Here is a 27,025-nt window from a genome sequence, read left to right on the forward strand (position 1 = left end):
CTCTGTATCTTATTTAAAATTAACTGCAGCAGACACATGTCAGAAGCAATAGCTCACCTGGCAGAGATGTGCAGGAGCTGGTTTCCGGGTCAGCTTGCCCTCTGAACCTCAGACCTGTCAAAGGGAAGACCACTCGGGATGGAATAGGACTGGCAGGGAGCAGATCATCCAGCTACAGCCCTTAGGGTCATTGGCCTCTCTAAGGTGTAACTAAAGCCTCTATGGGCAGGTACAGCCTGTCTAAGGAGCAAACCCAGGAATGGTGGGGTTTTCTGCCGTGTTCCTCTCAGTAAACTCATCTGTAATCACAGCCTTTTTGGGGTAGATAAAAGAGATCAGTACAGGGGCTGGAGAGATGGCTCAGAGGTTAAGAGCATTGCCTGCTCTTCCAAAGGTCCTGAGTTCAATTCCCAGCAACCACATGGTGGCTCATAACCATCTGTAATGGGGTCTGGTGCCCCTTTCTGGCCTGCAGGCATACACACAGACAGAATATTGTATACATAATAAATAAATATTAAAAAAAAAAAAGAGATCAGTACAAGGCCAGCCTAGGTTACGTAAGACCCTGCCTGTCTCGAACAAAAACAGCATATAGGTGATTGGGTAGAACAAGCTTAATAAGCCCAAGGCCCTGAGTTCCCAGTGCCAATAAGTAAACAACCTGCAGGAAGAGGGACGACTTACTGTGTTCCTGTTTGACTTAGGTGCCCAGTACTATTAGCTACTTCCGTTTACATCAGTGGTAATGAAAGGAGCGTGGTAGCCCTACCATGTCCTGGATGGGTTGGGGTGGAAGCTCCTGGAGGGCTTGGGAAGCCTCAGCCAGTCTGAGAAATGGAGGACCGCACTAGCCAGGTCCTTCCTTTCCGTGGGAATTCCTGCATCTTACCAGCCATGGGTTTAGCCTGCTCTGTGCCATGTAGGAGCACCCTTGCCACCCACCTGGTCTGGAACAAAGGAAAAATAACCTGGTGGCTCAGCTTCATGATTGTCAAGAGGCCATGTGGGTGGGCAGCATGACCGGAGAGTTCAGGGAATAAGCTTGTCTGACTTGGGTCTTGGATTTGACCTTACAACTGGACTTAAAATTCAATCACAGCTCCGGGGGGAGGGTGTGTGTGTTCTTGTGTTGGTTACCTGTTGGGAATGTGGGCCTAGGTGACAGGAAGGGCTCATTTCCCTTGGGATCAGGCCCTTGTTAGAAGGCCAAACTGCATGCAAAGACTTGTTCTTGTTCTTACCTTACAGGGGAGACAACCCCATTTTCCCCATCCTTGGTGAGAGTACCAACAACCTTTTTAGAAACTTCATTAAGAAAATCATTGGGTCTTTTTAAGGTCCTTTTACTCCTCAGACACACCATATCCCTTTAAGTCTCTGCCCTTAGGTCCTCTCCCCTGTAGAGCATCAGGCTTTTCCAGGCATTCGCCCCTCCCACCTGCCCACACTTCCTTACCCTGCTGCTCCCTCCAACTGCTTGCCCTGTTGTGCTAAAGCACAGGTTCTCAAACTGTGGGTCGCGACCCCTATTTTGGGTCCAATGACCTTTTCAAAACGGTCACCTAAACCATGAGAAAACATATTTACATTATAATTCATACCAGTAACAAAATTACAGTTACGAAGTAGCAACACAAATAATTTTATGGCTGTGGGAATCATCACAACATGAGGAGCTGTATTAGAGGGTCGCAGCATTGGGAAGGTTGAGAACTACTGCTCTAAAGGCTGCTTAAGTCTCTAAATTCTCTGCCTTTGCTTGCCCTTACAGCACTCAGTGCTGTCCTGGATGTTTCGGATTGTTCTCTCAGTGGAAAGCCCCAGGAGAGCTAAGACTGAATACCCTTAGGGCCACAATTCCCAGACCCTTGTCAGGCAACATGGCAGAAGAAAGGGGTTGCTGGGGCCAGGATTTGCCAATTCTAACATAGATTGAAAAATCAGACCTGACATAATCTCTACCGGGTTGAAGACTTGTTCTCCAGAATTCTATCTGAACTGGAGGAGGAATTGTCATATGGGAGCATCGCGTCAGAATTATGTACCCTGTTTATGTTCTCACACTGTAGCCCAGGCTGGACTAGATACTCACTATATAACCCAGGCTGGCATCGAACACACCTGCCTCAGCCTCCCTAGCGCCGAGACCGCAGGCATAACCCACTACGCCCTCCGGCCCCACGCATTATTCCTGGAGAGCGCATGTGCTCACCCAGGGCATGCGCACCAGTGTATTTCAACCATCCCAGACGTGCAAATGCAGGCGTTTTCTAAATCACCACGCAGGTCCGACTCTGCGTCCGCACATGCGCACATGCGCTCACCTCCGCCCCCCTCCCTGGACGTGCCAGCCTACACGCAGAGAGCCTAGGTACTGCGTGTGCTCGCGACCTCCCTGCGCGTGGCCTCATCCTTCCGACGGAATGCGTGCGCGTGCCCGAAGCTCCACCCAGCCTAGGGACGGGGCCGCGCTCTCCTGCTCCCCAGCCGAGTGACTCAGCATCTTTGGCTGCAGCATTTTCCGAACTGCACGCCGACCTGGCTTTCAGTCTCCCGCCTCTCGCTGGCGCATTCCACTTGGCCCCTTACCCCCTACTCTCAGCCTCCACAGTCACCCTTGTCTGGCAGGCTCTTATCAAGGCATGATCTGGCCAGATACCCTTGCCTCAGTTTCCCCATTTAGGACGCGGCTCTTTGCTTCCCTCAAAGGCTGGGAAGTGCCAAATTCACAAAACTCAAGGGTTTTACCAGGGCTGCGTTGGCGAGAATTTCGACCCTTCTTGGACTTTCTAAACCTGGGTCTACTGTCAAGTCCTCCTATGATCCGGTGCACAGTCTAGGGTATCTTGTTGAAAGCCCATGAGACCGGTGTGAGCAGGCTCTCGTGCACTTTCTCGGCCAGGTTTTCTACAGGTTGTGCTTTGTCCCTGTCGTGTAGGCATAATCCCAAGAATGTTCTCTGGCCCAGGGCCCTGTCGCTCCTGACTGGTCTTTACTCTGTGGTTTGCAGTGCTTGGTATAAAGTGCCCTGGGTGTTACGGTAGGAATAAAAAACCTTTTAAGAAAATTATATATATGGTAAGTATTTTTGGATTCCCCAGAATAAAATATATTTGTTTAATTTTTTTTGGAACAGGTCCTCATGTAGCCCTGGCTGTCCTGGAATTTCCAATGTAGACCAGGCATTACTTAACTCTTAAAGAGTGCTGGGATTAAAGGCTGCACCACCACGTGCAGTTCCTATCAGATCTTTAAATGCTTAAGCGTAGTGACGGGGAGGTAGGTGAAACACCACTAGAATCTTTGGAGAGGCTCGTAGTTGTACCCCCGTATGATAGTGCACACCCACAACTCCAGCGTTTTGGAAGCTCAGGCTCCATCTTTTTTTCTTTTTTCTTTTTTGGTTTTTCAAGACAGGGTTACACCCTGTCCTGGAACTCCTCTGTGGACTAGGCTGGTCTTGAACTCAGAGATCTGACTGCCATCTGCCCCTGGAGTGCTGGGATCAGAAGCAAATGTGCCACTACTGCCACCAGGCCAAGAGGAGTTCCTCTTGCTCCAAGGGGAGCCCTGTCTCTAGAGGTCGTTCTCTGTTTCCCTTTAAACGGAAGAGCATAGGAGATGGCAGGGTAGCAGGGTAGTCAGTTGGTCCTGAGTCCATTCATCTCTGAGTATTCCTTGGAACAGGAGGAGAAAGAGCAGGAGGAAGCCTCAGCAGCTCTCATCAAAAGCACCTATAGAAGAGAGTTTTTGGGCACTGCTGGGCCAGAATCTGTTCTCTCTGTCTGTCTCTGTCTCTCTCTCTCTGTCTCTGTCTCTCTCTCTCTGTCTCTCTCTCTCTCTCACAGACATCCACCTGCCTCTGCCTCCCAAGTGCATGGATTAAAGGCATGTGCCAACACTACTGGCATTATATAGTGAGTTTGAAGCCAATCCTGGGCTACATAAGACCCTGTGTATAGAACAAAATAAGGTTTATTTTTAGAGAACTGATCTTTTCATCTTAGTTTTTTTCTTTTTAATCTTAGTTTTTTTTTTTTTTTTAAATCTCTCACTATGAAGCCCAGTCTGGTCTCAAATTCACCGAGATCTTCTTACTTCTGCCCTCCTGAGTTCTGGGATTAGCAGCATGTGCTACCACACCTGGTTTAGTGTCCTTTGATGTCATTTTGATTTGTCTTCATCAACCAGCAGTTAAGATTACTTAGCAGGCAACCACATGGTAGAAGAAGAGTTGCCCTTTAACCTACACTCACTGTGGCATGTCTCTCTCTTTTACACACACACACACACACACACACACACACACACACACGAAATGTAATTTTTTAAAAAATGAACTTGTTTGTTGGACTGAGGTGTAGCTTAGTGATAGAGCATTTGTCTAGCCCTAGCATAAGCTTAGCCCTTGGTGCCATCCCTAAACTCACCAACCAACCAACCAAACAAACAAACCTGAAGGTAATGAGCAGGAGGTTCCTCTTTCTGGCAGTCCTGTCCTTTGTGGGAACTTGCCACCACTGCCCGCGAAAGGCCACCATGTGCAGCTTCTGCCGTGGGCTCTGGAGAGTACGTGTCCTCATCTCCAGGTGCTTTACTAAACTATCTCCTCAGTTGTCATCTCCCCGCCCTTTTTTTTTAGACACGCTGACTTCCAACGCCTTGCCAGTTGCTGATGCAAGCTTTCCACTCTTGACTTTTCTGCCTTTCCTTCCCAAGTGTTGGGATGATACTGGCAGCCCAGTTGTAGATGTGCAGCGTTGTCTTGAAAATCTAGCGTGTCTGATAAAACCATGCACCTCACCCACCCTTCCCCATTACAAGTCTGCCTTGTGCCTCATCAGAATTGTGGGTGAGAATCCCATCTTTTCCAGGAAGCTGGATCCCAGACTGGGTATCTTGGCCTTTCTCCCTAGGAATTTGTGGATTCTTCATTCGGTTCTCTATGTCCACCTCCTCCTGCCTTGAAGCTGCTCCCTCGGGACCTGGTGTATCTCACTGACCTCCTGTATCACTCCGACCCTTTACACAATGTGTCAGATGAAGTCCCTACTGTTTAGAGTCTTTCAGTGCCATCTCAAGTCTAAACAAAAATCAACAGCCTCAAGGATTTACAAGGCACTGGGAGAACTCCCTTCTCCCTACTGTCATCCTGTAGGCTTTCCCCTCTGCTCCACTCGGGCCACATATGCCTTCTGTTAGCGGGACATCTATGGGTGCCCCTCTCTCAGATTCTGCATTTTCTCTTCCCTTTGACAGAACAGTTTCCTCCCGGGTAGCAAACTGGATCATTTCTTCGCATTCATGTTCTTACTCAAGTATAATAAAGGGCGAGTTTTTTCTTAATCATTTATTTAAAATTGCACTGCTTAGTTCCAATATGCCTTTAAATGTATGCATATAATTTTATTAATTATGTGCGGGGGGTAAGTATGTGCAGGACATTGCAGGAGTTAACCGGCAGTTAAGCCATCCTATGTGGGTGCTGGGACCTCAATTCCGGTCCTCTGCAAAGAGACAAATACAATCAATATATGCTCTTAACCACTGACTCATGTCTCCTGCCCAAAACCAGTTTGCTCCTTTTCAGGAGCACTTGCCAGCTCTGAAATTCCATAAATTCTGTTTACTTACTTGGTTTATGTATCCATAATATTTGCAGTACTAGAGTTCTCTAGAGTTTTGTTCCATAGAGTTTTGCTGAATTGAATAAATAAATGAAAGAAGCAAGCAGACCGGGCATGGGAAGCTCCGCCTCTGCCCTTCAAGTCACTTCCGGGCAGAAGTCAACCAAGGGACATCGCAAATGGCAATACTTGTATTACCGAGTGGCCAGCAGAGGCCCTCAGATCTGCAGCCGCAGGCAAGGTCGTGTAGCGGGCGCGGAGGACACGGGCGGGGCGGGGCCGGGGCGACCAGAGGCGTGACCGGGAGGGGCGGGGCCAGACGCCTGCGCCATAAAGACCGCTGCGCGCACCGACACCGGGCTTGCTGCGCGCTGCCGCCGTTTCTTCCTTCCTCTTCCGTGCACGTCCAGCTCCGTGTCCCTCTCCGGTCCCGCCATGGCCGCGCTCACCCGGAACCCGCAGTTCCAGAAGCTGCAGGAATGGCACCATGCGAACCACGCCGAACTCAACCTGAGGAGCCTTTTTGAAGAGGATCCGGAGCGCTTCAAACACTTCAGGTGCGCTCTCAGGGTCGGGGCCAAAGGGCCCCCGGGACCCCCAGGCGCCCCGCAGGACTAAGACCGGGGCCGCATTTTGTCCTTGACTCCTCCTTGGAGTGGGTTCTTGGTACCCGCGTGCTCACCGGAGGGCCGGGGCTGCTTAGTCATGAGGAGGAGCTTCCCCCTCCCACCGGGACCCTCCTGTCCCTTCGCCCCCGCCTTCCAGTCCCAGCCATTCGAGAAGGGATTTCTAACCACCCTTGAGGAGGAGCAGGAGCCCTTGCTGCCGAGAGGGACAGGAGAGAGCTGCCCCCTCCCACCTGTTTCTCCTGGGCTTGGGTCGGGAAGGGTGGGTAGGCTGAGATTTGCTGGGAGCCACAGTGTAAAAATAGAGCCGTGGAAGCACGAAGCAGAGGCCACAGAGACCCGTGAACGACTGCTAAATGGAAGGGAGGGTGGAGGGAATCTTGCATGTGATGCATCCGGGTATTCCTTGTCACTGATGCTGGAAGGCTAGGGACATGAGATAAACCACCTGTGGCTCCTTACTCAGAAGTCCCCGATATTTCTGCATTGGTGTTCCGTAGTAAGTTTGCGACGTGGAGCTTGGAGGGGAAAGCTCTGAGGTGGGGTCGTTCTGCAGGGCCGCTGCACCCTTCTCCGTCTAAACCATGCTCCTGGCTCAGGATCCGTTTCCATCTTGGTTTTGCGGCACGGCTTCTTCCATGATACTGCTGCAGGTCAGCCCGTGTGGCCAGGCAACAGACACTGCCACTGGGGTGTGGCACAGAGAGGGTGGGCTTGGGTGTGGCCAATAGCTTCTGCATCTTCTTGCAGCTTGAACCTCAACACCACCCGTGGGCATATTCTGGTGGATTACTCCAAGAACCTTGTGAACAAGGAGGTGATGCAGATGCTGGTGGACCTGGTAATGTTCTGACTGGGGAACTGGGATCTCTGGTTTGGGTGTGTGTGTGTGGGGGGGGGGTGTTTTGGGCTCCAGATCCAGGTTTGGAGTGATATCCCAGGGATCTCCAGAGGCTGCCATTTGAGCAGACTCTTGGAAGGCAATAGGAATGGAAAAGAGCCTCACTGGGGATTTGGACTTTTGACGGCCAGTGGGATGGGACACCAGGCCTCAGTGTCTTCTCCTTCTAGGCTAAATCCAGGGGCGTGGAGGCTGCACGGGACAACATGTTTAGTGGTGTGAAGATCAACTCCACCGAGGTGAGTGGTTCTAGTGGACTCAGGTTCTGCGTACCCACCCCGGGCCTCTTCCTTCCCCTTTGCTCGTCAGACTGTCCTCATCTCCCTGTGTCTTCACCCTTCCGCTTAAGCAATGCTTTTGCCTCATGAAGGTGCTAAAAGACTTTTCTTCTGTGGGGGTGGCTGCCGAGCTTTGGGGTGTGTCTTCACTGGGACTGGCAGCCTGGACTTGGCGAGCAAATTGGAATAGTGCCTGGTGTCTGTCCAGGGAGGGGCGCAGCTCAAGCCTGAAGGGAGAGATTTGCTTAAGGTTTGCTCGGACATTTTCTTGGAGATTTTCAACTTTGGTACTCGGTTGGATCCGTGCTGCAAGTTACACTAGGGGCAAGAAGAATCATGTCACCAAAGCCCTTACTTAGTCTCTTTGGCAGTAGGAGTGATTGAGCAGTGGGGGTAAGATAAGTGTTGGAATCCTGCCCCTGACGTGGCGTGAAAGCCTGCAGGCATAATAAACACTCCACACTTGTTCTCTGTGTCTTTTTTTTTTTTCTTTGAGTGTGTAGGTATGTGCACATACGTACAGAGGTGTCAGATTCCCTGGAACTGGAGTTAGAGGCAGGCGGTTGTGAGCCGCCATTATGTGTACTGAAAATCAAACTCTGGCCCTTTGGAAGAGGAGTATGTGCTCTTGACTACTGAGCCATCTCTCCAGCCCGGGTCTTTTTACATATCAGGACTCTGAGGCTTAGAGCTCAGAGATACAATTAGAAGCAGTTAATCTTGCACTGCTGGGCTTGTGTGAAGGAGGCCGCAGTCAAGGAGGGTTTTCTGCAGGGGTGCATTTGCTTGGGGAACATGGGAAGTCATAGGGTTAGATGGGTAGGTGGGCTGGCATCGGCCTTGCCCACTCACAGGGAGCTCTCCCTGGGTTGCAGTCGTTTTCCCAGCTTTCTGGAACCCTCATATCTGCTTCCTTCCAAGACTGCTGGTGTCTTTAGCTGGGTGGGCCATATTCCTCTTGTGACCAGCTGAGCTGCTTGGCACTTGTTACCAACTTCAGTGACAAGTGAAGTTTTGGTTTGTGGCAGTTGTGGCTCTGAGGCTGTTCGCTTGCCTGTCTACTTCACATCCTGAGTCCTCTCATCAGGAGGGCTGAGGCTATGTTAGGGGGCTTATCGCTTATCTCTGACCTGTGTTGTCACCACTAAGCCTTTGGTCACTGTTCTGTTCAGTCATGCATGAAGCCAGGGGGTCCTTCAGGCATGAAAGCCTTTTAGGCATGTTCGGGTCCCACTATATCTACTTCTGACTATTCACAGCGTGCAAGGTGGGCACAGGATCTCTGTACAAGACTGTGGTGGGTGGTAATGGGTGCCTGGGGACCTGCTTGTCTTGTGCATCGAGGGCTGAGCCACACTGTCCTTCACCAGCTGGGACCTCTCTCACTCTAGGGTATGTGGTAGCTTCTCATTCTCCGACTGTCATCTCTAGGATCGGGCAGTGCTGCATGTGGCCCTCCGGAACCGGTCGAACACACCCATTGTGGTGGATGGCAGAGACGTGATGCCAGAGGTCAACAAGGTGCTGGACAAGATGAAGTCCTTCTGCCAGGTAAGCCGATGCTAGCCTAGATGAGCCTTCAGCCACGGGAATCTGGCCCTCCCGCTGCAGCCTCAGGTAGCAGTGACTTGTGTGATTGCTGACCGAGACCTGAATTTCCCTTGGCTCTTTTCAGAGTGAGCACACCCTCTCCTCCGTCTGCTGGAGGTCTGGGATTGCAGGGGTGGGACGGGTCAAACTTGAGGCTTTACATAATAGGAAAGCACTCTACAAATTAAGCTACATCCCACCCCTCCCCTGCAGCTTATTTACACTAGAAAATAGGTAAAGGTACCTCTGGGTCAGTATCCTGCATGTAACTGCATCGTACACAAACCCCTTTGTTCGTGTTCTTTCTCTTCTTTCTTTCTAGAGCAGAGTCTAACTGCGTAGCCCTGGCTGGCCTGTGTAGACCATTCTGACCTAGGACTCATAGAGATCCGCTCACCTCTGCCTTCCTAGTTCTGGGATTAAAGACTTGTTACAAGGACAGTGGTGGTGCACGCCTTTAATCCCAGCTCTTGGGAGGCAAAGGCAGGTGGGTCTCTTGAGTTCAAGGCCAGCCTGGTCTTTAGAGCGAGTTCTAGGGGCTATATCACACCATACGTAACTGACCTCCTCTTCTATTGGTATTTATGGGTGTCGGGGAGGCTGTATGGGTTGCCTTAGAGACCAGCTAAATTTACCTCATCCTCCATTGTGGCCTCAGTGTGTATCCCTGGGGTTGCCTTACACAGGATGGAAGACGTTACCAAGTCTGGGGTACAAGGGTGATCCTATGGGTGTATGCCTGTGTGTATGGGTTGGGCATGCTATGAGCGTGATCATCTATCTGGTCAGCTGTGATTGTTCTGGGTTTGTGCCAGAAAACAACAGCTCCCACGTGTGGCTGGCCAAAGTCTGCTTGCCGTGGCCAAGAGCCGTTTTCAGACTAGAAAATGACACGGGCATTCATCATAAAGGCCTGGCAGTCACCTGGGTGCAAGGCTTCCTGGGAGGAGAAAGGCTAGGAATCCCTGGTGGGAGTCTGGATTTCAGAATGTCCCCTAGAGGGCATTCCTAGCCGTCTGCTGTGTGTGGCAGAGTAAACCCAGGTGCTCTGACCATCCCGTGTATGCTCAGGCACACTGGGTGGCCCCTGTGGGGTTATCTCCAGCGCTCTTGCAGAACGACACTCCCTTACAGCTTCCTGTCAGATTGCCTGACTCAGGATGACCAGGTATTTTTAGTTCAAAATGTGCCGCTTGGTTCTGGTGGATCATGCCTGTAATCCTAACACCTAGGAGACTGAAGTGGGAGGATTGTCAGTCTCTGGCCAGCCTGGGCTACTTGAGGAGACCCTTTCTCCAAAAAAGCCCAATGAACAAGCAAACACTGCTAACCAAGGGCAATCCCAGTGAGGAATTCTACTTCCGTGGCTGCTCCTCTCAAAAGTAAACAGTATAGTCAGGCACAGTGGTTCACGTCCACGATCCCAGCAGTGGGGAGGCAGGAGAGTCACAAGCTCAGTGCCAGCTTAGGTTGAGTAGTGAGCCCCACAAACCGATCAACCCAACAACAGAAAAGCTCGGAGACCAATCAATGTCTGTCAGCCTGTCTTGATTTTGGAAGTTGAATTCAGAGTCTGGTATGTGACAGGCAAGCGCTTGAAGGGAGAAGCGCTAACTGTCGGAAGCACTGAATATAGCATTTAGGCTGACCCAGTTATCAGAATATCACTGTGTGCTCATAACACTGTGTGTCATCTGTCAGTTGAAAATTTACAATAAGCTGGGCAGTGGTGGCGCACACCTTTTACCCCAGCACTTGGGAGGCAGAGACAGGCGGTTCTCCGTGAGTTCGAGGCCAGCCTGGTCTACAGAGTGAGTTCTAGGACAGGCTCCAAAGCTACAGAGAAACCTGGTCTCAAAACCAAAGAGGAACACGTCAAAAATGATTAAAAACTACCATTATTTATCTGGATTGTCAGTAGCCGTCGCTGCCCTGTCCTGCGGTACTGTTTATCATATACAAGGAAGTTACGGAATGGTGTGTGGTGGCACACACCTGTCATCCTAGAACTCTGAGGCTGATACAGGAGGATGATGATTCTGAGGCCAGCCTGGGTTTCAGTGGTGATGCTATTTCTGAGCAGAAAACAATACAACAACAAAAAGAAATGGCATGTGTTCTAAAGCCCCACGTACATGAAGATTATATTAAAAGGGTGTCTTTCTCATAATTTGTTTGTGTGGAGGGGAGTCCATTGTTTTAGTAAACCTTGATTGAAGTGAGAAGCAGGGGCTGGAGAGATGGCTCAGTGGTTAAGAGCACCCTCTGGCTGTTCTTCCAGAGGACCTGAGTTCAATTCCCAGCACCCACATGACAACTCCCAACTGTCTGTGAATTGAGTTCCAGGGGATCTGATACCCTCACACCAATCAACAATGCACATAAAATAAAGTTAAATAAATTATTTTTTTAAAAAAGACAGCAGAAAAGCTAAAAGTTTCCTAAGTGTCTCTTATCTGCCTCATTTAACTATTCAGGTAGATACAGTTTCAGACATTAGTTCTTTTTTCTTTTTTTTTTTTCTTTTTTTCGGTTTCTCGAGACAGGGTTTCTCTGTAGCTTTGAAGCCTGTCCTAGAACTAGCTCTTGTAGACCAGGCTGGCCTCGAACTCACAGAGATCCACCTGCCTCTGTCTCAAGTGCTGGGATTAAAGGCGTGTGCCACCACTGCCCGGCTCCAGACATTAGTTCTTAATGAATCTTAGACTCCTTAAAGAGACTTATGTGGGGTGTGTTAGTCTGTTTGACAATAACTGTATGCCCAGATTTCTTCTAGGTGAGTTACATTTTATTTATATATATATGTAACTATATATATATATTGTCAGGCAGTGGTGGTTCACGTCTTTAATCCCAGCACTCAGAGGCAGACGCTGGTGGGTCTCTGAGTTCTAGACCAGCCTGGTCTACAGAGTGAGTTCCAGGATAGCTAGGACTATTATACAGAGAAACCCTGTCTTGAAAAACAAAACAAAAATCAGTTCTAATTCTTACATGTGTTTATTTGTATGCGCGCATACATGTGGAGGTCAGAGTACATCTCATGGGACTCAGTTCTCTCACGCACCCTGTGGTCCTGGGGAATGAACTCAAGGGGTCAGGCTTGGTTGCAGGTGCTCCTGGCCGTAGAGCTGTCTCACTGGCTTAAGATGAATTTATATCTTTGCTTCTGAGCGCACCGAGATGGGACCATGATGCCACTTGGGGACCTTGCCTTTGACCAGGTGTTTGGGTAATCTACCTTAGCTCTCTCTGAAGTTTTAACAAAGGATCTTTGTTCATAGAAAGGGTCTCATGTAGCCCATCCTTGATATGTAGCTGAGGATGACATCGAACTTCTGATCTTCCTGCCTTTGGAGTACTGGAATAACAGGTGTGAGACACCTTGCCCTGTTTATACCGTGCTGGGGATTATTCCCAGGACCTAGTGCATGCTAGGCAAACCCTCTGTCAACTGAGCTGTATCCCCAGGCCAACAAAGGGCTTTTTGTTTGTTTAATTTTTGACATAGGGTTTTTCTGTAGAGAAACATAGACCTGGCTCTCTGGGAACACATTTTGTAGGTTAGACAAAATAGATCTGCCTGCCTCTTCCTCCCGGGTACTAGGATTAAAGGTTATGTACCACCTAGCCTGAAAACAAAGGGGCTTTAAGAATAGATTGTTTTATTTTTATTGTGTCTATATTAGTGTGTCTCTGTGGGTATGCGCATGGGAGTTCAGGTGCGGGTGCCCATGGAGTCCTGAAGAGGGTGTGATATTCTGGAAATACAGGCCATTGTGACCCACCAGTGTGGGTGCTGGGAACTGAACTTGGGACCTCTGCAAGGGCACTGAATGGGTTTTTTGTTTTGTTTTGTTTTTTTGAGATAGGGTCTCTCTGTGTAACCTCGACTGTCCTGGAACTGCTCTGTAGACTAGACTGGCCTCTGCCTCCCAAGCTCTGGGATCATAGGCATGTGCCATCCCTGCGGGCTGAGCAGTGCACACTCTGCACTGCAGAGCCATCCCTCCAGCCCCAACAAAGAGTTTTATAGTTTTTAGTTTTTCAAGACACGGTTTTTCTGTAGCTTTGGAACCTATCCTGTCCAGACTGGCCTCAAACTCACAGAGATCCACCTGCCCCTTCCTCTGCCTCCCGAGTGCTGGGATTAAAGGCGTGTGTCCCCACCATCCAGCTGTTTTATAGTATTTTTAGCTTCATCTTTTTGCTGTGCTTTTGGGAGTTTCCTGTATTTGATCTTCCACACAGCTCCGCATTGTGTTTCTATGATGATTTTTTTTTTAATCTAAGAACACTGGGAATTTTTTTCTTTAAAGATTTTATTTTATTTATTTGATATGTATACAGTGTTCTGTCTGTATGTGTAAGCCTGCAGGCCAGAAGAGGGTACCAGTCTCATTATAGATGTTTGTTAGCCACCATGTGGTTGCTGGGAATTGAACTCAGGACTACTGGAAGAGCAGCCAGTGCCTTTAACTGCTGAGCCATCTCCCTAGCCCCTATTTTTGGTTTCTTCAAGACAGGGTTTCTCTGTGTAGCACTGACTGTCCTGGAACTCTCTCTGTAGACCATGCTGGCCTCAAACTTACTGAGGTCCACCTGCCTCTGCCTCCATAGGGCTGAGATTTCAGGGGTGTACCACCAAGTCTGACCTACAAAAATTATTTTCCCTACAATTTTCAGTAGTATTTTTCCTGCCCTTTCTTTAAACCTATACCAGCAGCTGCTTCTAGGCAGTCCAATCTTTTTTAGGGTTTCACTTACTCTTAAAAAGTTTTCTATCAAAGTGTTAGGTTTGTTCCTTTATAGACGGTGTCATCTTGGACTCAGGATAGTTCAGCCTCCCGAGTGCTGGAATTATTGGCATGAGCTACCATATCCAGTTTATTTGTTATCTCAAATATTTTATTTTATGTATTTTGCCTGTGTGTACTTCAGCGTAGTGTGTGTATACATGCATACAGTGTTAAGAGACTAGAAGAGACCATTAGATTCCCTGGGACTGGGATTACATTTGGTTGTGAAGCTGCCTTGTAGGTACTGGGAGCTGAACCTGGGTCCTCTGGAAGAGCAGTCAGTGCTCAACTGCTGAGCCGTCTCTCCAGTCCTTTGTTCAAGTTTTGACTAGAATTATATCCTGTGACTTGCATTAGTTCAATGATAGGTCATTGTTTGGTAATCACACCAGAACTTGGCACACAGAGGGTTGGTGTGGCTATTTCACTTGGTGTCTCTGAATCAGAAGTTGGGGGGGGGTAGTTTTACCTGCATTGTTTTGGTTTGGGGGCTCTGTTGAATTGTTAATCAGAGTATTGGCCCAGGCTGCTGTTTTCTGAAGGTGTCAGTTCTGGAAGATTCTCTCGGTGAAATTGGTTGGTACTGCTTGCTGGAAGGAATCCTCAGTTCTTCTCCCTTAGTCACAGGGCTGGGTGTCCAGACAACATGGTAGGTGGGCTCTTTAAAGATTTCTTTATTATGTATATAGTATTCTGCCTGCATGTATGCCTGAAGTTGGCCTGAAGAGGGCACCAGTTCTCACTACAGATGGCTGTGAGCCACCATGTGGTTGCTGGGAATTGAACTCAGGACCTCTGGAAGAGCAGTCAGTGTTCTTAACTGCTGAGTGATCTTTCCAGCCTGGTAGTTGGACTCTTTAAAGAGAGAAATTAAGAGAGCTGAAGAGATGCTCCTATGGTTTAGAGCACTGCCTGCTCTTGCAGAGGAGCTCCGTTTGATTCCCAGCATCCACGTGGCAGCTCACAACCCTCTGTAACTTCAGCTCTGGGGGATTGATTGGATGCCCTCTTCTGGCTTCCACAGACACAGTATGCATGTGACTACATGCAGGCAAAACCTCATGCACATAAGATCTGGGGAGGGGGTCAGAGCAGCGCTGAAATTTTAGGCTGTTAGGCCCAAGCTTCCCATCTACACGGGACCATTTTTACTGTATCCTTGTGGGTCACAGGCCAGCACTATTAAGGCAAAGGTGGACGTTCTACAAGGATATGTACCAGGGTCAAGCATTGTTTGAAAGCAGCTGGGCATGGTAGCGTAGCTTTGAGCCTAGCAATCAGGAGGCTGAAGCAGAGGGATTGCTAGACAAGATCAGCCTGGGCTATATATGTATATAGTAAGATTCTGTGTCAAAACCATACGGGCTAGGGATTTAACTCAGTGGTAGAGTTTTTGCCTAGTATGTGCAAGGCCTAAGCGTGTAGCAAGCAAAAGTTTAAAAACAGTGAGCAGATAACAAATTGTCACATTGGGTGTTTACAACATCCTGAAGAACAGTTGGAGTCACCTGATTGGTTGAGCAAGCAAAGCAACATCATCCAAGCAGGCGTGTGCAGGATCCAGCAGCAATGACGGGAAGCCCTGCTGAAGCGGGGCAGCTAGTGTGGCTGAGTGAGAGACTTCAGAACATTTCCGGCTCTCTGTAGGCTTTATGTTTTTACTGTGTGTGTGTGTGTGTGTGTGTGTGGGTGTGTGTGTGTGTGTGTGTGTGTGTGTGTGTGTGGTGTGTGTGTGTGTGTGTGTATGCATGTACCATGTGCGTACTTGGTGTCATGGAGGTCAGAAGAGAGCATCAGATCCCTGGAACTGGAGTTACAGATGGCTGTGAGCCACCATGTGGGTACTGGAAACTGAACCTGAGTCCTCTGTAAGAGCAGCCCATGGTCTTCACCATGGAGCCGTCTCTCTAGCCCTGTGCAGACAAGAAAGCCCTGTTTGTCCCGAGTCTGTGTAAATAGCATGTAACAGTGTGCCAGGATAACGTGTGTCCTAGAACATGACAGGGGTCTGTTGCTGTGGCCTCCAGAAGCTCCTGAGAGGGCCTAGTAGATGTCTGTCATCGAGGCAGAATGACCCAGAATGGGTGGTGTTTCTGAGCTGTGGCCTCTCCATGTGCATCGGGCTAATCGTATCTTCTGTTTCTGTGCCAGCGGGTCCGGAGTGGCGAATGGAAGGGGTACACCGGCAAATCCATCACAGATATCATCAACATCGGCATCGGAGGCTCTGACCTGGTAAATAGCACCCAGCTTACCTTGGGAAAGGGTGAAGGGAGGGAGGACTCACTCCTTAGAGCCTGTCCTCGCTTCCTGCAGGGGCCTCTCATGGTGACGGAAGCCCTCAAGCCCTACTCCTCAGGAGGTCCCCGCATCTGGTTTGTCTCTAACATCGATGGAACCCACATTGCCAAAACATTGGCCTACCTGACCCCCGAGTCTTCCCTGTTTATAATTGCCTCCAAGGTATGGCGCTGGGAGTGGGGAGGACAGGTGATTGCCCTGGGCAGTGGAGTGTCAGGACCGGTTCGGTGTGAATGGTGCTTTGTCTAGCAGCAAAAGCGGTTTCCCTAATAAAAGCCTGACCCTGTTCAGTTTGGACCCTTGTCATGGGCCATAGCCACTTACTTTATGTGCTCTCTGCCCTGTCTCTGTGCGTGTGTGTGCGTGCGTGCGTGTATGCGCGCACTGCTGACTGAACTCGGGGTCTTATATATGCTAGCAGCTACTCCACTACTGAACTACATACCCAGCTAGTCTTCACTCTGTAGCCCACACCTTGAACTTTAGATTCTTCTGTCTCAGCTGCTCAAATAGTGTATAGACAGGTCCTTGTCCTAATATAACATGTCTCTGATATGTCTTTCTTTATTCTTTTTCTTTTTTTTTTTTTTTTTTGGTTGGGATTGGTGGTTGACACAGGATTTCTCGGTGTATCCTCCCTGGCTGTCCTGGAACTTGCTCTCTAGACCAGGCTGACCTCGAATTTGGAGATCTGTCTAGGCCTCCTGAGTGCTGGGTGATATTACTTTCTTAGTAGATCCATCTTTTACCTTCTTTCTGTCCGCCCCCATCAACACACTTTCCTTTCTCACCCTCCCCTTTCAGGGTCTTGAGATAGGGTTTTTATGCACTGGGAATGCAGGTGTGGGCCACCACACCTTCATGTTGTGCCTTTCTGATTTCAGAGCCCGGGCCCGAGAATGTAACAGTTTATTATTCTTTATGCCTCACATAATACACACAAAATAATAAAGAGTTCATCGGAGAGTCAGCAAGATGGTTGTTCGGCAGGTAAAGGGGCTTGCCGCCAAGCCTGAACACCTGAGTTTGATCCTGGGTCCTGTATGGTGGAGAGAATTACTCGCAAAAGTTGTCCTCTCAGCTCCACCACATGTGCCCGGCACTCTCGTGCCTACACACAAACACATACGGACACTAGATAAAACTGAAAAGTAGAATTCCATCTGAACTGTGAGATCCAGGGTAGGCTGAACTGGGGAGAGCTCAATATGCTCAGCCCCTCCCCTGGGAGATGCCTGACCTTCAGGATTTGGGTTCAGGATTTGGGTTCTGGGTAGGGTTTGGGTGGGGTCCTTCCTTCCTTGGATGTGAACTGCTGCTTCATGTAGCACTCTGACGGTGTGTTTGCGGATGCCTGTAGTCAGCACTGTGACCGTGTGTTCGTCAATGTCTATAGTCAGCTCTGTGACAGTGTGTTTGCGGATGCCTGTAGTCAGTGCACTGACGGTGTGTTTGCCTGTAGTCTTGCTGATGTGTGGCCTCGCTGCCGACCCTGACCTGGGCTGACTGCTCACGATCTCTTGCAGACCTTCACCACCCAGGAGACCATCACTAATGCAGAGACAGCAAAGGAGTGGTTTCTCATGTCAGCCAAGGATGTGAGTGGGCAGTGGGGTGGGTGTCTTGCTGGTGGGGGGGTGTGGTGTGTATTTAGAATTCTCCCCAGATGAGGTTGGTGGGAGGGATGCAGTGCCTGTCCTACGTTCCTCCTCTTCCTGTGTTCCCCTCCCTTCCTCAATAGCCCTCTCTCCTAAAGGTGGAAGGAGGAGTCAGCCTTTTTGACTCCTTTATTTATAGCTTTGTTTTTCTGCCCCAGGCACAAGTAGAACCTACTCTAACCGGCCAAGAGCCCTTTTTTTTCATTCATTTTATTCGTTTTCAATAGTTTCCAAACTGTGACTGAAGGTCTTTTTCTTTCTTTCTCTCTCTCTCTCTCTCTCTCTCTCTCTCTCTCTCTCTCTCTCTCTCTTTCTCTCTCTTTCTTTCTTTCTTTCTTTCTTTCTTTCTTTCTTTCTTTCTTTCTCTTTCTTTCTTCCTTCCTTCCTTCCTTCCTTTCTGGGAAGGGGTTTGAGTCGGTTTCTCTGTAACTTTGGAGCGTGTCCTGGAACTTGCTCTGTAGACCAGGCTGACCTCCATCCAGCTCAGAGATCTTCCTGCTTCTGCCTCCCAAGTCCTGGGATTAAAGGTGTGTGCCACACCACTGCCCAGCCGGGGATCCTTTCTTTAAGTCCCTTGGCCCTTTGGATCATCTCTGTTCCCAGGGACCACACCCATTGTACATCGGGGGAATCATTTACTCCTTGGCCGTGTGTACCTTTGAGTGTGGCTGGGCAGGCTGGTCTGTGGACCTTAAACAACTTTTTTGTTGTTTGTTGGTTTGTGCAGGAGCTTGCTATGTAGTCCAGACAGCTCTTGAACTCCTGAGCATTAGGATTATGGTCACGTTCCACCGTCTTCCTGTCCTCTTGACCTTTTGTGGGTTCCTCTAACATCCTCAGGGCCTAAGTGAGAGAACAGTCAATCCCGGTAGGATCAGGCTTTCTCCACCCTTGGGTGGCCTCTCTGGCATGGGTTTGCTATAATGTGCCTTTGTCTCTTGTAGCCATCCGCAGTTGCAAAGCACTTTGTGGCCCTGTCTACGAACACAGTAAGTGTCCCTGTGGCGTCTTGCGTGCCCTGGTGGGGAAGCCCAGTTCCTGATTCAGGGCCAAATCATGGCTGGGTTGCTGCATAGATGGCTCACTGAGAGCCAGCGGCCTTTCCTGCCGTCTCCATTCAGTGTGATCCTGAGGAATACATGGAGTCAGTGGGATCATGAGGTCCCCACCCATCTCTCAGGCTAGACTGATACACATGACCACCCTGTCCCTCGGCACCTTCAAACGTGTCTCTCCCCATATGGGATGTGCAGGGTAGAGCTTACTTCTCACTAAAGCTGTTAGGCCCGGTAAATGGATGTGCTTTTTTTTTTTTTTTTTTTTTAACTTATTTGATTTTATGTGTATGAGTGTTTTGCGTGTATGTCTATGTACTACATGCATGCCAGGTGCCACAGAGGTCAGAAAAAAAGGCATTAGGTTTTTGGAACTATAGTTAGGGATGGTTGTGACCCACCCTACTGGGAATTGAACCTGGGTCCTCTATAAGAACAAGTGGTTTTAGCACTAAACCATCTTGCCAGCTCCAGGTGTAATTTTATTTTTTTCCTGAGACAGGGTTTCTCTGTTAAATAGTCTTGCTGTCCTGGAACTTACTATGTAGACCAGGCTGGCCTCGAACTCTCAGAGATCTTCCTGCCTCTGCCTCTTGACTGCTAGAATTAAAGGCGTGAGCTCCCACTGCCCAATGTTTTGGTTTTTCAAGACAAGGTGTTTCGAGGTAACAGCCCTAGCTGTCCTGGAAAAAGCTCTGTAGACGAGGCTGGCTTTGAACTCACTGAGATCCGCCTGCCTCTGCCTCTTCGGTGCTGGGATTAAAGGCATGCACCACCATCGCCTGTCTGCATAATTTTTTTAATTAATTTTTTATTGTTTTGAGTGTGTGTGTGTGTGTCTGTACATGGTATGTATGTGTGGCCACACACGTTACAGTGGAGGTCAGAGGATAACATGTGGAGTATCCTACCTTTTCTATGTGGGTTCTTGGGATCAGACTCAGATCTCCAGGCTTATACAGTGAGCCATCTTGCTAACCTTGGAGATGAGCTTTTTTTAAAAAAAAATATTTATTTATTATGTATACAATATTCTGTCTGTGTGTATGCCTGAAGGCCAGAAGAGGGCACCAGACCCCATTACAGATGGTTGTGAGCCACCATGTGGTTGCTGGGAATTGAACTCAGGACCTTTGGAAGAGCAGGCAGTGCTCTTAACCTCTGAGCCATCTCCCCAGCCTGAGATGAGCTTTTTTTGACAGGGTTTGACTGGATGGCCTCACACTCACAGAGCTCCACCTACCTCTGCTTCCTGAGAGCTGGGATTAATATATCATTTGCTGCATTGCCTGGCATGAGTTTTTTTTTATATATATGATTCATTTTATGGTTGATTATGTGTATGTGTGTATTGTGTGTTGGGGGGCATGGATATGTGCGTGCATGAGGTAAGGATGTCCTCAAAGAGGCTTTGAAATAGGAGTTACAGTTGTGAGCTGTGTGATGCCTGTGTTAAGAGCCAAGCTCGGGTCTAATGCTAGAGCAATGGTGCTCCTGACTGCTGCCACACATCTCTTGGGCGTCCCTGGGTGTGGCCTTTTGTTCTGGCTAAGGATTATGTGAGGTGGTGCTAATGGGATTAGAGCCCAGCTCACGTCTGCCGGCTCACAGTTGACCTGGCCTTGAGCTTGTATGAGGTAGGGGACACTCAGCATGGCTCTAGGTGGTGCGGCACCTACCAACTTGAGCCCTGCCGTGTGGCATTGCAGTAGCTGGGAACCGGGAACCCTCACCTAGGTCCTTCTGACCGTCCTTTGCCACCCCTCCTACCCACTTCAGCCTCCACTACTGCCAAGAGGGCAGGGGACCAGGCAGATGTCTGAAGGCTGCTGACCAGCACCTTGTCTGACTTGAGCCTGCAGGGCCCACACTGTCAGTGGGCATTTCCTCTAAGGAGATATGTGGGCAGCCGGCTTTGGCTGCCTGAGAGCCTCGACACCTGAGAACAGGACTGGTCTCCTTAGGGAACCCTCAGGTGGCATCAGCTTCAAAGGGGGAAGGCTAGGTAGTGGTCCAGGCTTCATTGCCTAGCCTGGGGGATGGCCTCTGGGTTTGAGTTCTTGATGTTGAGGGCAGGGTGTGGGGGATGGTTCTCTGATGTCCCTGGTTCTTAGACCCCAAGAGGCGGTGGTCTAGCTCAAGGCCCCTGGCGTGCTGGAGGTTAGCTGGCTTGGTGTCTGCTCCCTCGCGAGGCTGGGAAGAAGGTGGCACCTGACAGGCACCGTGTCTCATCTCCTGCACCTCCTGCTCTTGTCTCTCTAGCAAATTCTTCCTGACCTCTCTCCCTTTGTGCTTTCCAGACCAAAGTGAAGGAGTTCGGAATTGACCCTCAAAACATGTTCGAGTTCTGGGATGTAAGTAAGGCCCTTCCTGTGCTGTGTGCTTGGCGTGTCCTTAGCCGAGTCCTGGCCGTTGAGCCGACCGGAGGGCCTGTGAGGTCAGGTCAGCATTTCTTGAGCACTTGCTGCATGTCTTCTCACTTTGGGAAAGGCAGAAAGGCCCTCGGGAGGCTCCCAGCCTAGAGGGAGAAGCGATACTCTCCTGGGCGCCTTCCAGCAGCACCCACTGTGAGGTAACCAGAGCTACCTCTGCCCTCTTGGTTAGCCGAGGTGAGTTATTCTCAGGCATGACCTTTCTCCCGGCTGCAGCGGCAGTCTGTAAAGGCCAAAGGGCAGGGTGAGGCAGGTCCTGGGACCTGGTAGTGTGGGGAGAGATTCACAGGAGACTGCAGGAGCAGCGCGGGTGGGTGGCAGGGAGGAGGCATTAGAACTGGAATCTAGGCACGCCAGGCCAGGGCAGCTTGCTCAGCAAACCCCCACTTCAAACAGTAGAGCCGCATGCAGGTCACGCAGTAGGACTCACCATGAGGCAGACTTGACCAGGAACTGGCTTGGCAGCTTGCCCGAGCACAGCAGGGCTGTGGAGAAGGCTGTGAAAACCTGAGTTCAGGGCTCCTGTGGATGCGGAGGGTGCTCTGAGGGTGTGGTCGGGCAGAGGTGCACTCTCTGTCTAACACGTGTCCTGGTGTTGCCCTTTGGGACATCTCCCCACCTTTTTCTTGGTGGCATCATTGGCCAGTGGGTTTCTTTGTTTTGAAAGTTCTAAAACACCCTTTTCTTTGAATAAATAAAAGTTGGTGTCTAGCGCCTAGGATCTGCACATACTAAACCAGCTGCTACCACTGAGCTGCTGCTCCTCCCCATTCAAACGATTTTTGAGAGTCAGGGTCTCTATGTAGCCAGTGCTAACCTGTAACTCACCATGTAGTTCAGGCTAGCCTTGAATTTGTGATCCTCTTGGCCTTGGCCTCCCAAGTGCTTAGATATAGGCATGTGCAGCCACAGTTGGCCGAAGAGCTTTTGCCTACCCATCTCTAGGGGAGGATGAAGCTCCATGTCCCAGCCATCTACTGTGCACGGGTTAGCGCCTGTCTAGATGGGACCAGCTGTGCACCTAGATACACATCCTGTGGTTCAGATGAGGAACCCCTGTTGGGAAACTGCGGCTTCTAACGAATGTTGCACGAATGTTGCGTGCCTGACAAAAGAGGAGGGGCCTTTCCCTTACCTCCTTAGGCTTTGGCACCTGGGTAAATGGTGGCAAGGGAGGAGTGCGTGTCCCCTATTTGCCATAGAGCCCAACACACTGGGGCGCTCATTGTAACTGCCCAGAAACAGCAACATGCAGAAAGTTGATGGAATGTGACAGAGAAAGTTGACTCTTGCAGGCAAGGTCAAGGAGTGGCAGTTAGGTGCAGGGAGCAGGAGTCCAGGGCTAGCAGTGACGGGGGTGGGAACCTCGTGGATCAGGCCACACATAGCCAATACCCCCACAGAGTGAGAAGGGATGTCAGTAGATACTGCTGAATGGAGATGATGTCTGAGGAGCCCCTGAGGAGGGCTGTGTGAAGAATCTGGAGTTAGTCTCTCGGGAGAGATAGACAGCAGGTCAGGCAGTGGAGGGCAGCACTTCCTGCAAGGCCAGGCCTCAAGTCGGGTGCAGTACAGGTATGTGTGAATGATGAGGCTCAGTCCGCTGGGGTCTGACTTGACATTGCCTAGCGTGTCTAACATCTGGACCCAGCAGAGGTAAGCTGGTGAGCTGTAAAGTCTTGGGGTCCCAGCTTTTGCCATCTGAGGCTTGACGTTTGCAAGCTCTCTCTCCTCAGGTATGTATGATGGAGACCGTAAGGTGTGTACGCTGTCACTGCGAAGGTCTGAATGGGGGTGAGGACAGGTACAGGTGCGGTTAGAGGACATGTGGGACAAAGAAAAGTGTAAGTGTAGCTATGACATCAGCTAGGTGTGGTGGCACATCTCTGTAATCCCAGGAGGCTGAGACGGAAGGATCACAAGTTCAGCCTGGGCTACATAGTGAGTTCTGGGCCAGCCTGAGCTATGTAGTGAGACTTTGTTTTAAACACACATATTTCTAACAATTGAGATCTGAAGTCAAGGTCATGTGGCCTTGGCCGAGCTGTGTAGGAAGAGGGCTTGATTGTCCCAGACATTTCTGGTAGCTTCTGAAAAATGAGGGCTGGAGAGTAGTTAACTGAGTGCTCAGGTGAGGTGAACCCAGGTTCTCAGCATCCTGGCCAGCCCTTCCGGTCATTGGGTGTGTCGGGTGGGGGGTGAGAAGAGCAAGAGTGGAGAGATGGTAAAAGTGAGGCCTGGGGCGGCTGGCCAGGTCAAACACAGGCAGGGACACTGACGACCTGTGTCTCTAGGGTGCACCTTGAGAGACTCATGAAACACAAAGGTCGGGGGACCCGGTTCTTCACAGAGAATGTGCTAGCTAAAGCCCGAGTCGAACGCTGGCAGCAGGAAACTCTGAGATTGGCAGGTAGCATCTGTGTGTGGTCGAGTCTATTAGATGTGGTCTCATGGCTGAGGTCTCAGGAGTCGCAACTGGACAGAAGTGTGTGACCGCCAGGCTAGACACATGGAGGTAGGACTGACTTGGTCTAGTATGGACATTGAAGCTAAAGGTGCAGGGGAGGGAAACAGAGAGTCCAGGCCCTTGGTTCAGCCCCCAGGATCACAGGAAAAGGGAGGAAGACGGGAGCAGATGGAGCCGAGTCCCCCAAACAGGCACCGTAGTGCTGCGATTGAAACCAGGCCTGATTGTAATTAGGTGACGTTCAAACAGTTCTTGTAGGACACAGGTAGGTGGGCTAGGCCGTCCATCCAGAAGGCGCTGAAGCCAGACCCTTGCTGGTGTGTACAGTAAGACCGGCAGGGGAGGTTGCTAAGAGATGGGTTTGTATGCCCTGATCTCCCAGGTAAGGTACAGAAGAGGCAGCTGAGGTCAGGCCTAGGCTGGTATCCCAAGTCTGCTGGCCTTGGCCAAGCACAGTGGGAGTTTTTGTGTGACGTAGTCTGCGGAGCTGGCAGAGGTAGGTTGATGTGGTTAGTCTTTAAATCCTTCCTTGGGTCGGGCAAGTCGAGCACAATAGGCAGAGGCCGTCTGTCAGGTGAGGCCTCAGAGGCAAAGAATTGGATGTTTGGGATGCTGGGGAAACGTAGTAAGGTAAGGTGGGGGTACGGGTGTCTAAGTGGAGAACGGAGGAGGTGTGACATGAGTGGGTGGTATAGGGGGGTGTGACGTGAGGGGGTGTCTCTGTGTTTCCCGGGTGTGATCACGCTCAATATGTGAAGCTTCTCTCGGTAAGGTTGAATGTGGCCAGGCACAGCGATGTGGAGGTCGGTTTCTTGGGTAAGGCCCATATGGAGTGTTTACCTTGAATCTTTGGGTCTACCAGTCTGATGAGAGTAACATTAATATGTGAGCGGACAGGGTTCTTCAGTGAGAGTCTGTGGAGCCCCAGGGTCGCAGAACTGGCTGTGTCACTGAGACTGGGGAAGAAAATGCTTTTGGTCGGATGGGTAGAGCTGGTCCGTCAGATATGGATGGAGTGTGAGGATCAGGGTCAGGTAAGCGGACTTCATTCATTAGGCATTGTATGAGGAGGATTCAGAATCAGGTAGACAGAGATGTGGGGCAAGGATTCAGGATCAGAACTGGCCAGTCGGGCATGGTCTGAAAAACCTAGAATCTCATATAGGTAAGTGGAGTTGGCCCATCTGCTGTGTGCTCCAACGCGCAGAGGTATGTTTTGTTGACTTTCCATGTATGGTCTGGTGAGCCATGGTCAGCATCCTGATAGATGCCGTGACCCGCCAAGGACATTCAGAGAAGCCAGGATGCATACTGTACTGATGGGCAGAGCTGGTCTCCTGGAACTCACTCTGTAGACCAGGCTGACCTCAAACTCACAGAGCTCCGCCTGCCTTTGCCTCCCGAGTGCTGGGATTAAAGGCCTGCGCCGAGGTGCCTGTTCTGACAGATACAGGTTAGAAGTGTGAGAATTCAAGCTGAACGCAGGTAAGCGACCTTAGCTTATCATTTCTGTTCTGGAGGGCCAGGGTCAGAGGTCTGCCAGGTGGAGACTGAGACCTGAGTTGGACATGGGTAGGTAGAGCTGGCCTTTTCTAGAGCTGGATTCAGTCAAAGGTTGGAGCCTTTGTGGAGAAGCCAGAGAAGCATAGTCAAGGCCCGGAGTGGAGGCCATCCAGGTTGAGAAGCCAGGGCCAGACTCTGGTAGAGATGATCTGTCAGATATGCTCTGGGGAGGTGGGCTCAGATACTGTCAGGTGGAGCTGGCTGGGTGTGGTCTGACGACCGAAGAGTCCAGCACAGGTGGGTAGACCTGGCCAGGAAGTGAGATCAGGAGAGCCAATGTCAGACTACAAGGAAGGAAATTTGGGGTTGGAGAGATGGCTCAGCGGTTAAGAGCACTTGGCTGCTCTTCCAGAGGACCTGAGTTCAGTTCCCAGCACCCACATGGTGGCTCACAACCATCTGTAATGAGATTTGATGCCCTCCTGGCCTGCAGGTATACATGCAGTCATAATTAATTAAATCTTTAAGTTAAAGATTTAATGGAACTTAAATGGGAACTTTGTCCCACTAAGAAGGAGCCTCCTTGAGCACAGGTGGGCAGGTTGGCCCAGCATGCCTGTGTTGGGAGTTCAGGTTGAACCTGGGTAGATAGGGTTGAATTGTTCTTAGAAGATTCCGTTAAAGGTACGTATACCAGGCCTGCAGAGCCACAGCCCAGCTCATGTGGGTACTGAGCTGGCCCGTAAAGGATACAAAGTGCTGTAGGCCTTGCAGGGCATCTGCAAACCCTGATTTAAGTGTAAGTAGATACGGTCCTCTCAGCAAGGACTTTGAAACCAGAGATAGATATGCCTGGGGCCTACACTGAGGAAAGACAGGAAGGGAAGAAAACAGCCAGTTATAGTAATGGGGGGGGATTCGGCCTGGAGGTGGGGTGCTGCCTATCCACAGTCTGGGGATCTGTAGCCAGGCCCAAGCATGTGATTTTAGCTTTGTCATTGTTGTGTGGTCTGAGTTGCCCTAGGGATACAAATGTGACGATTATGAGGGTTCAGAGGTTTGGGTCAGACCCTGCTTGGCATTGCGAGGCTCCCTGAGAAGTGAAATCTGACCTTGTTCCTCTGAGCCGAGATCAGAAGCCAAACTCGTCGGTGCGAGGGCTGCTGACCACTAGGTACGATCTCAGAGTCTGTGTCTCGCCTAATGGGGCCCGCGAGATGGTTGCTGTTGCAAGGCTCTGCCTAAACCTGGATTCTTAAGTCTTTCCGTTCCTCCTGTGTGAACTTCCTCCATCAGCCCCTCCGGGGGTGTCATCATCAGGATAACCTCAGGCCCCTTGGGGTTTCCTGTCTTCACGTGCGCCTCTCAGTCTGCTGCCCCGCCCACCACTCAGCTTTGTCATTCTTGCCCCCCTTCACCTGCACACTGCTGTGCTTCCTCCCAGCCTGTCTCCTCAGGCCTCCACAAGACAGCTAATGCATGTATGGTCCAGCACCTCTCTTGTTCAGCTCATGGGGTTCTAGTCCTGTGTCAGCCTGAGAGACTTAAGAAAGGAAGTTGCTCCTATGGTTTCCTGTGAGTAAATGTAATTCTCATGTAAAAGGCTGTTCCTGACACAGGACTCTGGTGTGTGCCACTCTGGAATGCTTCTCTGGATGCCACATGGTTATACTTCAGCTCCAGACTCTTTATAAAATTTTCTCATTACCAGACTCAGTCTTTCCGTGTGTGAAGAGGCAGGGTTGACATGGGTAGGCAGCTCTGCTTTTCTGTGTCTGAGGAGGC

The 27,025-nt window shown here is 50.2% G+C and overlaps 1 protein-coding gene across 1 annotated transcript in view; it reads left to right on the forward strand.

The window, feature by feature from the left end:
- Positions 1–5,970: 5,970 nt before the first annotated feature.
- Gpi (glucose-6-phosphate isomerase) overlaps positions 5,971–27,025 on the forward strand; it is a 29,048-nt gene continuing 7,993 nt past the window's right edge. Inside the window, exons 1-9 of the mRNA XM_038338580.2 lie at positions 5,971–6,187; positions 7,007–7,097; positions 7,328–7,396; positions 8,867–8,986; positions 15,976–16,059; positions 16,141–16,287; positions 17,652–17,723; positions 18,728–18,772; positions 21,139–21,192. Of these exons, the coding sequence (XP_038194508.1) occupies positions 6,066–6,187; positions 7,007–7,097; positions 7,328–7,396; positions 8,867–8,986; positions 15,976–16,059; positions 16,141–16,287; positions 17,652–17,723; positions 18,728–18,772; positions 21,139–21,192 (804 nt within the window). The 5' untranslated portion in view covers positions 5,971–6,065. The remainder of the gene's footprint in view (positions 6,188–7,006; positions 7,098–7,327; positions 7,397–8,866; positions 8,987–15,975; positions 16,060–16,140; positions 16,288–17,651; positions 17,724–18,727; positions 18,773–21,138; positions 21,193–27,025) is intronic.

Source organism: Arvicola amphibius, chromosome 8 (assembly GCF_903992535.2).
Source record: "Arvicola amphibius chromosome 8, mArvAmp1.2, whole genome shotgun sequence".
Lineage (NCBI taxonomy): Eukaryota > Metazoa > Chordata > Mammalia > Rodentia > Cricetidae > Arvicola > Arvicola amphibius.